The sequence below is a fragment of the Strix uralensis genome, chromosome 21, assembly GCF_047716275.1.
Source record: "Strix uralensis isolate ZFMK-TIS-50842 chromosome 21, bStrUra1, whole genome shotgun sequence".
In the NCBI taxonomy this organism is placed as follows: domain Eukaryota; kingdom Metazoa; phylum Chordata; class Aves; order Strigiformes; family Strigidae; genus Strix; species Strix uralensis.
In genome coordinates this window covers 13,143,266-13,156,264 of record NC_133992.1, presented here as the reverse complement: position 1 = coordinate 13,156,264, position 12,999 = coordinate 13,143,266, and the positions used below count along the sequence as shown (strand labels likewise).

The following is a 12,999-nucleotide window of genomic DNA, read 5'->3' as shown; positions in this document are numbered from 1 at the left end:
ACATGCAGTTGCTGCTACTATGAAGTGAGTGTTCTGGAATTTTCTTATCAGCCTGTACATTCTGTACTGTAACTTTAGAGATCACCATTCTGAAAAAAACCAGTTAATAATAAAACCTGTTTGATAAATTTGGACAAACATGGGAACTAATTACCTAAGCACCAAAGAAATGGGCCCAATTCCACAAATTCATCAGCTTACTGTCTTATAAAAATCAGTTTTTAGTTTAGTGTTTTCTTAGGCTAGGCTGGCATGTTCTCAGCATTTCAAGAAGACACGTTACTAGATAGACTTTTTCTTTATATATTTAATAAAGTTATATATCAACAACTTTTGGATTTGTACTTTTGTTTGAGCACTTATCGTTTTGGCAAAAGTGAAATATTAAATACTAGTACTAGACATGCATTCCTTTCATTCAAGCTTAAGAAAACATTTACAAAGTTGACAGATAACATTTATTAAAACATGTTATACAAAAAAGGGGCATGGGACTCTTCTATAAGAAGAAAATATTGAACAGTAACATTAAATTAAAACCATGCTGTACAATCAGGACAGCAATATTTATAGACAAAACTATCCAACCTCTGCAATACAGGCATAACATCTCACAAAATATCAAGATATGCAAATTTACTATTATAAATGACTTGTTTAGAATAAAAACTTATAGCTCATTAAGGAAGATTCACTTGACTTGCATAAACAGTTACATTTCTGGAAGAAATATGGAATCCCATGAATAAGAAAAAAAGGAGCAGCAATCGACAGACACAGGCTTCAAGCAATAATCGGAACTTACAATTTAATCACATTAAAAATATACCATTTTGTTTTCCAGCATCTTCCCTCTAGGGCACTGACAGTTTACAGCCTATAGCTAAAGAAGCCTAGCTATCCAACGAAGCGGTCCAATGACAAAAAACCAGCTTTGTTGTTTTGAGAAAGGTTCTAATTCTGTTAAAGCAAAATACTCAATATACTGCTGTAGGCTCTCATAATTCAGAGACAGGCTGCCTCTCTGGCACCAGTGCAAAAGTGTTGAGATTGCAAGACCTGACGCGCCTCCTTTGTTCAGGCTCACTAATACAGGGACATCAAGTATTCTTTTTATGAGAACCCCAGTACGTCAGCCTTCGACCATCTGCCTTGCTTCTGACACAGGACTAAGTTTCTCAACCCCAGAAACACCTCAGATGAAAAAAAGCTGAGACCGAAAATTGTACTGACAGTACCTTCTAGAGTCTACCTGCTCACCCATAAAACAAACAAGGTAATGTTTAAAAAACAAAACAACACAACGAAAAAAAAACCAACAGCGGTGTGTGAAATAGGAACCTCCTCCCTCAAAAGGGTCAGATACACACCTAAGCAGAGATCTTAACCCTGCTAATAGTTGAATTTTTCAGAATGGCAGTTACACAGATTCCATGGTAATTAACATCTTAGTTACAAAATGGAATGAAAAGGAACTTTGCTGTAGTATCACTAAGTGTTCTTACCACTGACAGGACAATTGAGTGGCTTCACAGTAGCAGAAAATTCTCAAAGCCTCCTGTGTGTACAATGGTTCTGGTTTCAGAAGACATTCACTTTACTACAGCCAACAGTGAGCAATATAAAAATGCACAGATGTTTCTAAGCTGTATCATTAAAGGTGATGAAGCTTAAGGGAAGATTAATGAAATTCATCATATACATATGCATTCATATTTCTTTTATGTATATATATATATGGATCGCTTCCCTCCTCCCCACAAACAAGAAGTAATTTCTTGTCTCTTGAACAAGACCACTCCATTAGCAAAGAGCTTGACAGAAGCTGCACCTGCCTGCCTTGGTTCACTGCCTACACCCGTACTGGCCATAAATCGCGGTTTTTCCATAGCAGGGGCTGCAAGGGTGACGTGTGCCAAGAGGTTGTGAACTGCCCTGTGCTAGTCAAACAGGCTCCAGCCTGCTCTGAAATGGGTGTCAACAACCCGCTGCACGGCAAAACTTCCACCAGAGGTGTGCACAGTGCCTCTGCTCAAACATGGTTAAGAGAGAGTGGCAGCTGCTAGCAGGAGGTGTGGGGAGACACACGAGGAGAAGATACTCCTGGGGAAACACATCTGGAAACACACACAGAGAAACTGCAGAGCTGCTCTTGGGAGAACACGTGGAGAAGAGACTGAGGACCCGTACAGAGACACACGCACAGAAGGATACACTCCACGCCTGAGGAGATTCACTTCCGAGGGGACTTTGGCCTGTAGCGAAGCCGTGCCAGAGCAGGTACACCTCTGAAGCCACCGAGGCCCACAGGAGCCCCAGGCTGGAAGAGGCACATCCCTGAAGGGACTACGGCCCAGTGTCACCATCAGCAGGGACACCGACCAGCCGAGGACACCCACTAAGAAATGAAGAGCGTCAGAGAAGCCAGCACGCGTGTGAGCCCAACCTCTGTGGGATCTGTCACCTCACGACGAGAACTGGCACAGGCAGAGCGCAACTCAGTGAAAACCAGGGAAACTGAGACTACAGAGGCAGGGAGGAGAGGTGTTAGACTTAAGCTGAGCCTGAGGAAGGGGGAGGAAAGACACTTCCTTAAGTGTTTAAGTAATGTTTTGTTACCTTCCCCCCCCCAATACCTGAATCAGTGATTAGAAGTTTGTCAGAGGGCAATACATTAAATTCAGGAAAAACACAAGTCAACTGTTTTGCCTGTGATAAGCATAAGTAAGGATTTTAGACATGTATCCCAAGCTTCCCTTAAATCATCAATCCTCTTAACTAGATCTCACGACAATCGTATCAGTATTTTCCTGCAATCAATTGATTTCATGTAAATTAACATCAGAAAGCCGAGTGCTACAAAATCAGTGGAGCAACATTTGTTAGACTTTCAAGACAATGTCATAATATGGGGTAAAACAGTAACAGGCAAATATTAAAAAGTTACTATTCATGCTAAGTCATTAAAAAAGGACGTGGTTCTATAATATGATCTACTGGACCTGTTATAAAACCTTTAAAGTGTCTCTCGCAGTACATTTTATTTTAAAGCTTTATTTCAAAGTAATCTAACTGCAAATAGGAGTAAATGTTTAACTCTGAAATGTCCCATATAAAAGTCATTCCAAGCTGGTAAAAGAAACAGTTTTGCTGGCAGCTCTGTAGGATGGCCTGGGTTTAACAGAAACAATTTTTTGCTTGACCATGGTTTTCAGCCTGGTGTTTCTGACCAGCCTTTTTCATGGTTAAATGGGAAGAGGCACCCTTAACCTTTTTATGCAACACTGAAGTGACAATTTGAAAGGGGTTGAGAACTAATGTAATACACAAGATCATTCTTGAAATGAGTATGAGAGTACCTTCCCTCAAATGTGACGATGGTACTTGCAGAAATGACACCCTGTATGTAGTAAGGCCTTGGAGAATGGAAAAATAGGGCCACTGAGTGCAAGAACCCTTTCCTCTACACTCGTGTAAACAGGCAAGCATTATAATTTTTTTTTTATATTAAAAAAGACAGTGTTAGCAGTGTGGAAACAAACCATAAAGGGAATATAATTTCTACGTTTAAAAAACATATTTATAAAGTTTTATGGTTTGTTTTTTTTTTTTTTGTTTTTTTTAAATACAAAGTGCTTCTATACATTAAGCAGGTTACAGTGTTAGTGAGCAAATCCCTGTTTAGTTACCTTGATCACAAGGGTTATACATGGCCACCATGCTGTACTGCAGAGTTCAGTGCTAAGAACGGGAACTCTGCGGTGCTGACCACTCCTGCCCATTGCCAGCAATGGGTTCATCATATTTGGGAATATCTGTTTTAACAAAATTCCGTATGAAAAATATCTGAAGCATTAGAAGATTAAGAATTAAGAGCCTCTTAAAAAAAATTAAAGTTTGTAAGTAGAATGCCAGAAAAGAAGTTACAGTAATTACAGCCCACTGAGTAGTAAACCCCCAGCTTGTACCAGACATTCAGGATACAGTTCAGTTGTATCTTAAGATACTGGGAGTTCAAAAAAGCGTCTAAATAGTAATTACCTTTGTGTGGTTTTGCTTCACCATACAGGGTCATCTGTTGAAGCACGTTATCCTGCGCATTGCAGTATCCAATACATAAATTGGGGCCAGACGGGCTTAGGCCTTCGATGCTGGTTAACTTTTTTCCCCATGTTACCAGCACTGTACTTGGACATCACCTCTTTCTGTTACAGTCTATGTATGCTCTAAAGGCTCCTTCTGTTTTATAATGTTTCAGTAAACTACAAAGAAGGGTTAATTGCTTTTGCACAGGACTGCATTAAGCTTTCAACCCCCAAATCCTGTTGCCACCTTTACAATTGATGCATTCACTCTACCTGCAGAGCTGGCAGCATCTCTCAGAACTCCGAACACTCCTGCATCTATCTCCAAGAATGAGAGCCCAGCACACAGATCCTCATCCTAACGAAGCAGAAGTGCCACTTTCCCAGCAAAAATCCTGACTTCGGACATGAGCATGGTACCATGTTCTGCAGTACCATTAAAAGATCCACATACCGTGCTTTCTACTTTTTTCCACAAGCAACTTCACGTGAAGAGATAAACAACACTGGCTGCTTGTGATCACATGTAACCAGTCACAGTAGTTCAGTACCAAGAATCTGTATTATAGTTCTTACTATTCAAAGAGTAAAGAATTAAAAGCATAAATACCTATCAATGACTAAATAATTTTCCTAAAGCAGGTTTCTAAAACTAGACAGAAGTTCCCAAAGAAGTCTTTGTACCAATAAAAAGTCAATTAATGAATCCACAGAGTTTGGTACTTGCTACTGTAGTAAGCCACAAAAATCTGAACAGAAAACTACAGTTTAAATCTTTGATTATTTTGGCTAAGTCCCAAATGTTACATCTTACTTTTTTTTTTTTTTGGACAATACATACTTATTACACACACTTCTAGAAGCTCTCACGATGTAGCAATCAAAATCAAGCCAAGAGTCATACAGCATTAGACCCTAGAGGAGCAATGACAAATCATACTTAATACAGATTGAAGTTTATATAGTGCTCAACTATATTTAAGTGCTTTACAGACTCTAAATAGAAATCAGCACAAAATTATACAACATTTGTTTTACTGAAGATGGATAAAAAAAATGGAAGACATATAAAGGAAAGCCAAAACACCTTTAACACAGCCTTTCATTAAGCAATACAGCAAAGGCTATTTAATGACGTAGACTATCTAATGATGCATGTTAAGTATGTTGGCAGTTTAAGGTGGAAGTCCAATTTTTTTTTTCATTAAAATGTGAATCATGTAACCTGGCTTGGTCATCCTAGTTCTCTTTTGCATTAACTAGGGCTACTCGAATTCCTGCTTCATCTAAGTATTTGCAGGATTAGGGTCAATTTAGAGCTGGGTTTTACTGTGAATTTAGAAGACTTAAAAAAACCAACAGGGCTTCTACATACCGCCGTGATTACAATCCATGTCACAGAGACCTAACAGACCTCATTTCGCAAGCACCTCTCAGATTAACCATTTGCACTTCACCCATCGAACACCTGGAGTAATACTGTGGAAAGTAAGTTTGGTCTGTTTATACCAGCACAATCATTAAAACTTGGTTTTTGGAGAATTTACAATAGCAAGTACCAGACATTATCTGCATAATTAATTTTGCTTACTCTGCTAAACAAATGTAAGCACTAATGTCTTAGTTCATCTCAGTAGTACTCTGCTCAGCTTTAGAAGCTTGGTATGACTTGGTACAAGAGGTCACATGCCGGTGAAAACTGTCCCGCCACATAAATCTTTTCCCACAGATGTTACACTCATATGGTTTTATGCCTGTATGAATTTTCATATGGCCTACAAGATGGTGTTTCATTTTGAATTTCTTACCACAGACACCACAGCCATAAGGTCGAAGACCAAGGTGCATACTCATATGCCGATCTCTCTGACTTTTGTGTGTAAAGCTTTTCCCACACTGACAAGGATACAGCTTATCAGCGTGTGAGAATCCAGTGAGGGACGTTTCTTCTTTAATGCCTGCAGCCATTTCAATGCCTTCGCCGTAGCCTGCTGCTATCATAAGATCCTGTCTGTGAGCACTTAAATTTCCATCTGCCCTTTCCCCAGAAAATTCCTCCATAGAAGAGCCATAGAAGTCAACTTGTTCATCATAATTACTTTCATCTGCCTGTTCATCAAACTCTGCTTCTATCTTTTTGTCACCTATATGAAAGTCTTCGACACCGGAAGACTGGATTGAATGATCTGCCTGAATGGCATTCATGGATTCAGAAACTTGGTGTTCATCATAAGGATTATCAACACCTTCACAGTCTTGTTCAAATCTTTCTGGTTTCACGTGGATCCACCGCTTGTGAGACATGATGCTGGGTTTGCTGTACATTGGCCTGGTGTACTGATACTCTGCGCTGTCGCTGGTTCCTTCCTCTCCATCCTGACTTGTCATTCCAGTGCTGAGCCTGTCATGTTCTGTAGAAGAATTACTGGGAAGGTACTCGTGTTCTGTCAGCTGGCACGACAGCTCATCTTTAGAGCTCTCCTCTTCGTTTTCGCCATCCCTTAGCTCCTGCACCTTGTGGAATTCCGTCTGTCCTCCAGAGCCAAGTTCAAAGGTTTCAACGAGCCCATTGTAACTGCTGCTGCTTGGGGACTGATGGTCACTGCCATGATTCATCTTCTGACACAGAACTGTCGGGTTCCCCTCCAGCACTTCCGTGCATTTATCCACTACATGCCACATCTGAAGGAAACTCGCTGCTGTCAAATAGCTAACAATTTCTGGAGCAGGCATTACCAACCGACCTGTGTAGGTGGACAGGAGAATGTTTTCAAACACTCTGGGATTCATCACATCAGGCAGGACTATTCGCCTGCTGTTTTTCAGGAGAACCTGATCACAGAAGTAAGGTGAACTAGCTGCAAGAACAGCTTTATGGGCTCTGAAGAGATGGCCCTGAACTACAATGGACACATCACATAATTGTCCTTGCTGGCGCTGCTGGTTTAACTTCTGCAAAATGGTGCTAGAAAAATCTGGAAATTCCACTCGAAAAGAGCTTGACCCAGACTCCATTTCATTACAAATTTAGTGTTGTGCTGTAAGAAGAGAAAAACAAAAAGAAACAGAAATTCTGCTTAGTAAAGTATTGATCTTTCCTTCTACCCTTTTTCTTTTTTTCTTTATCAAATAACACTTAAGCAGACCCACATGGAACTCAACCCAACAATTTCTGGAACCCATGCCACTGCTGCACTTCTATTTCTCCCTTTTCTGAAAGTTGTACCTTGGCCACAAATGGCTACAACAGCACATTTTGTTGTGCTTCATCTGTCCAAGAGGACTCATCAACTACAGCTGGAGCTACAGACACACGTTACCCAGCTGAGATAGATTGAGCATTTCAAGCATGAGTTTAGGATAACAGAAACAGTTATTTGATGAAATTACAGCAGTAGAGTTCTAACTCCAGGATGTCCCAGAGTTTATAACAACATATGAAAGATTCTGCATTTCAACTGCCAACAAAATAATCTCATTGATTCCCCAATAAAGACTGATTGTACTCATATGAAATATTCCACTTTAAATGAAATTTTCAAAAGCTAACATATCGATTCATATGACTACAAAGGCAGAACCCTAGTAAGAATGAGGCTTATGACTCTTTTAGTGATATTTCCCTGTTGTTTTATTAACCAAAAGGTGAAAAAGCAAGATCTTGTACATTTGCAGGACTATAATCCAATCTTTCAATGAGCTTTTTCAGATGTTATTGTAACATTCCTTACTTTAGGAAAAACCTTACAGAATTTAAAATGTTAATCAGGAAAGTGATACATCTGCTGTACATATTTTTTTTCTGCATGTACCTTGTATATTTGTAACAATGCAACAATTACATGCTAGAAGCTCAGCTAAGACTCACATTTTAATGTTTATATTCCCACATGATCCAGACGTCTTATTACAAAGTCAACAGTCTTTTAAGCAGTAATACAATTCTTTAAAATGTCTGCTTTAAATTGAATTTGAGATAAATTTGCACATTATTATCATTAGAAATAATGACAAATTTAAATGCAACTACAAAAGAACATTAACTGTCTGAGTAAGCTAAACTTGTGCAATTTTTCAATTTGATAATGCCTAAATGGAATACAGCAGAATTCCAGAAGAGCCACGGAGCAGCACGCAGTGTTCCTCTATCAAGCTCCGTTTCTCCTAAGTGGGAAAGTGTCAAAGTTTTAACAGATGGGGCTGCACACCTGAGAGAGAATACTCAGTAAATCAGCAGATAGTGTGTATGTACAGAATTGAAAGCACTTTGTTATCATGGCGCAAAACTAGACCTTGCGTTACAAACAACTGGAGGACTCTGAAATGAAAGTATGTCTGTGGAAATATGGAACTGGGAAAACGTGGCTGTGAATCCTGCTGCAGGGAGTCCATACAAGAACCACAGTACTTCCATACAGTTATGTAACCACCGACAGAAACCTGCTGGCTTGGTGCACTGTGTTAAAACGCTGGCACATCGGCACAAATGTGTCACTGCTAAGTGCAGAAAAAGCCGCAGCTTGCTTACGAAATGCAGACTACACAGGAGCGATTATGTAAATCACTCAGTGTTTAACCAACAGCTCATGGTTACATAATCCCTTCCCTACCATTCCGATCTGTTTTCAAACTCCTATTCCAGACAACTCTCCCCCACTCCCCAAAAAACTCAAGAGTTCCATCTCCAAAGTTTCAGAGCTAGAAAAGGCTGATGAGCACATGGAGCAGAGGTGAGCACAGACGATTCACTGTTATCTCACATAAAGGTTTTTCCCAGAAAAGAGCGTAAGGCAGTCAGCCACCAAGACTCTTCAATAAATACAGGCACAAACTCCTTGTAAACATTGAAACCAGCATCTTCTGCAGAACTGTGAAGATTATGCTTTTAAACTTCCTTTTACTTTTTTACTAGAAGCATGGTATCAACCTGACCATCTTACGAAGGTCTCTGAAGAAAACCGCCTGGGAAGAATAACCTGTTATTTATGAAACCCATCTGTAATCATAAATAATCACAGCAACATAGTCAAAAAAAAAAGGTACCTTGTTTGACCACAGTTTCCTTCTTTCTTCAGATCTTACACTAATTTCCAGTGCTGGGTAGCTGGAGGAACTGAAAGGGCTGAACAAAGCTCCCACTGGAGGACAGTCCAATGACTGAGTTTCATAGTTGAGCACCACAACTTGCTGTATACAGTCACATACGCTTTTACATTTTCAGAAATCGTTACTGTTTTACTGGTTGAAATAACTGCTTAACTTAAGACATGTTTACCAACTACCTTGGGATCCTCAGCTTTAAGATGAGGATCAGTCATAATTTTAATTATTATTTTTTTTAAATACTTAGTGACACAAGACAGTTTTCCTACAAATACTGCCCCACAAAAATCACGGGTGAGCAGTGACATTCTGAGACAGTAACCAAGATGCATCAGCTGAGCAAACAGACTAAAACTTGCATACCTAGCACACCAGTTCAAGTGCTTTGACCAACACTGTTATGAAAGCGGAAAGCCCTTTACATCAAGGCATTACTCCCCAGAGTCCTCACAGCCTGCTTTAAGCATTTGATGAGCTAAAAATGATTATGTGTATCCTTGAACAAGCTTCTTGAGATGTACTCCCAAAAGTATAGGGGAATTTCACATGAAGGTGCAGAATATGGCACCATTTCCCCACCTTTCAAGTGAAATAAAAAGTCTAGAGACAGTAACCAACTCACCAGAGTGAATTAGCAGAAACTGTCATACCTAAGTGTGAACGTGGAATTTGGATTGAGTACTGCTACCCTGATAACCTGGCTGCCATAGAACACTTCCAGCTAGTCCGAGAACAAGCTGTATGATTGTCAATATAAACTGCTCGGTGGTCTGAATGGTTCTTTAATTTAGTAAATCCAAGGGAGTATTGGAAACAGCAGATTTTTCCACTGCTTCCTTGAAAAAGGAATCTCTGAAAAGCACACAGTTCAGCTGATCTTCAAGTTGTCATCTACACAATAGCAGAAGACCACCTTTAAATTTACCTCTTCAGCAGTTCTCAGGTTTTTTCTTTAAAGCATCAGTCCTGCCATGCACCCATAGACCCAATCCACTTCAGGAGACCAAATCAGCTACTGATATTTTTGCATAGAGTAACAGAACAGTAGGCCTGCCAGTTCAATTGTTAATTTTTCTTACCCCTTTGCTTAAAACAACTCGACAACGTTATTTAAGTATTTCAAACAGTTAGGTTATACATAGCATACATTATAAAAATCTTTTTTAAAACAATCAGATTTTATTTTTTTTTAATGCAGATGCAGTTCTTTATCTCCTTTCAGAATATTCTCAGATTTAAGCCTATTTTTCAATACTTGCCTACAAAAAAGATAAGCCTTCAGGACACGTTCAACTGAAATTTAAAGAGACTTATCTACAGACCTTATGTAATTACCGCTAGCCTAAGCTGCAGCCTTTCAGCAAGGACTCAGCATGCCACCACAGAAACAGTTCCAGCTGGGAGCAGACTTTTATATTATACATTTTAAGTTCTCATGAAAACCAAAGCCATCAAAACGTAAGTAAAATATTTTCTATGAATAAAGCCATACACATCAAGAAAACTTTTTTTTTCCAAAGAGGTTTCACTTCCTCATTTTACAACCTGCTCTGTCTCTTTCTGCATTTTCTTGATCCCAACTCATAAAGAACAAAGTTTTTCTATTTGAATTAATAAAAATTAAATTAGTCGCCAAGCTGCAACGCTGAGACGTACGAGGCACACACTGCTTGCTTGGAAATAAAACGACCTGAAGAAAGCGCTCGCGGGCAGATGGTTCAGTCCTCCGCGGAGAGCTTCTGATGAAACCGCCCCTCCGGCCGCCGCGGCCGCCCCGGCGGGGCCCTGCCCGGACGGCGCTACAGGCCGCGGCCGCAGGCCCGGCCAGGCCCCGGCGCCCCCCGCGGCCAGGCGGCTCCGCCTGGGGCGGGCCGGGCCCGCCGCCCGCCCCCCCGCCTCCGGCCGCCTCCCGCCGCTCCGCCGGGCAGGGCCGCCCCGGCCGGGCAGCGGCGCGGGAGCCCTCCGGCGCGGCGAGGAGAGCGCAGGCCTCGCTCGCCGCCCCACCCGGCGGCGGGCCCGCGGCGCCGGGCCGGGCGGCCGCGCGGGCTCCCGCGAGCGGCAGCGTCTCACCTGCGGGCCGCGGAGTCTCTCGCATAGCGGGATGCGCCCGCGGCTCAGCGCCGTGCGGCCGCCGCTGCCCCGCGCGCCCCAGCCCGGCCACGCCGGAAGCCGCCCCCCCGCTTCCGGCGGGCTCTTCCGCCTCCCGGTCACGTGACGGCGCGGGCCGGCACTTCTGCTTCCCGCCCGCCAGGGGGCGCCAGGGGCCGGGGCCGCGCTGGGCCCCGACTGCAGCGACCGGGCGCGGGCCCGCGGCAGCGCCCCCTGCTGTGGCGGCGGCGGCCCCCGCTGAGGGGCGGGCGGGCACCGAAGGGTTCCGGAACCGCCCCGCCGCCGCGGGAGAGGGGCGCATGGCAGCGGGCCTCTGCCCCGCCCCGCGCTCCGCTAGCGCCGCGGAACCCGCCGCAACTGCCGGGAGCGGGTCGGCAGCGCTGTCCCTCTGCATTCCCCGACCGCCGGGAGCGGCACCAGAGGCCGGGCCCGCCCTGGGCGCTGCCGCCCCGCACGGGCGCTGTGCAGGGCGGTGACTCCGCACCGAGCACCGGGTCCCTAAAGCGGACGGTTTGTGTGGCACAAGCGGAGAGGCGCAGCCCAACACGGCGTCCGAAGCAGGTTACGTTACACATTTCCCAGAACAAATGCGATCTCATGCCTTGGAAATGAACAAAGGATCCATTTTGGAGCAGAACGACAATCCCCAGTCCAGCTTCCTTTTTTGTTTTTTTTCCTTGGCAAGTTAATGTGCTTTGCGGGAAAGGCTTGCAAATTATAATATGCAATTTTGTAGGAAATTGTCCACAAGAAAATTTTATGTTTAAGTTTACTTTTACCACGTTACTAGTTGTCTTAGTATGCCTTGAGGCATTATTTTTCTATTTAAGATACATGTCTTTCTTTTAAAGTTAAGATTTTTTATTACAACTCTTGAAGTACTTCCTGCAATTTTCTGAGTGGGAATTAATGCATATATGTAAGGAGGGACTGAATCCCATAATGCCTTCTCCCTACATTCTAAATACAAGATTTTCCCATTCTTCAAGTCCGTTTCTTTGGATTAATGTGGCATTCGCCTGATTTCCTGATGATCTAGAACCAAGAGCCATTCAGCAAGAACTCCATGTGTGGAAATGCAGCACAAGGTGAACGTATAGCGAGCTGATCTCTAACAAAATCACTATTAATAAATTGTTCTGGGTAAAAGAGAGTGACGTTACTGTATCTACGTTGGACCTGCCATTTATGTATTGGCAGAGGAAAAATTCCTTTTTTGGCCTGCCCTCAATCTGCTGCCAGGTGTGAGATACATAAGGATGGACTGATATGATACATCCTGGTAAAGTACATCGTCTTTCAAGTTTTTCCTTCCTTTCTAAACTATTTCAATGCGAGGCTTAGACCCATATTATTTGTAGAATTCTTTTAGTGATGAAATAGTTGAATTGAGGAAACACAGTTCAGGAACTGCTCCCAAAGGACTGTGCATTGTTGCTGTACCGGCCAAGAGAACAACGTCTTTGAGCCCAGTCAGATGTCAAGTCTCTAGCAGGGCGGGTAGAAACTGTGACAGTGGTCTCAGAGGGATGCAGGGGCAGCTGCTCTGCTTGTTCTGAATCCTCCTGTGGGCAAAACTAGCAGGTGCCCCAGTGTTATTTCGCAAGGTTGAGGTGTCTGCCTCGTAGGTAGATTACGGAGAGGAAGGGAGGAGGTGTGTGTGAGCTAGAAGGCAAGATAGGAGGCACGAAGGAGTCAAGCC

At 42.8% G+C, this 12,999-nt stretch overlaps 1 protein-coding gene across 3 annotated transcripts; it reads right to left on the bottom strand.

The window, feature by feature from the left end:
* Window positions 1-292: 292 nt before the first annotated feature.
* Window positions 293-11,356, bottom strand: ZBTB43 (zinc finger and BTB domain containing 43). Of its 3 annotated transcripts, none has more exons than XM_074891381.1 (2): window positions 11,259-11,356; window positions 293-7,123 (listed from the first exon to the last, which is right to left on the bottom strand). In XM_074891381.1, exon 2 carries the CDS (start codon window positions 7,098-7,100, stop codon window positions 5,706-5,708), a length of 1,395 nt encoding a protein of 464 aa, XP_074747482.1. In that variant the 5' UTR covers window positions 7,101-7,123; window positions 11,259-11,356; the 3' UTR covers window positions 293-5,705. The 3 variants fall into 3 exon arrangements, with proteins under 3 accessions (XP_074747482.1, XP_074747481.1, XP_074747483.1); XM_074891380.1 differs by lacking the exon at window positions 11,259-11,356 and adding an exon at window positions 9,129-11,010; XM_074891382.1 differs by lacking the exon at window positions 11,259-11,356 and adding an exon at window positions 10,879-11,010.
* Between the last annotated feature and the right edge of the window lie 1,643 nt (window positions 11,357-12,999).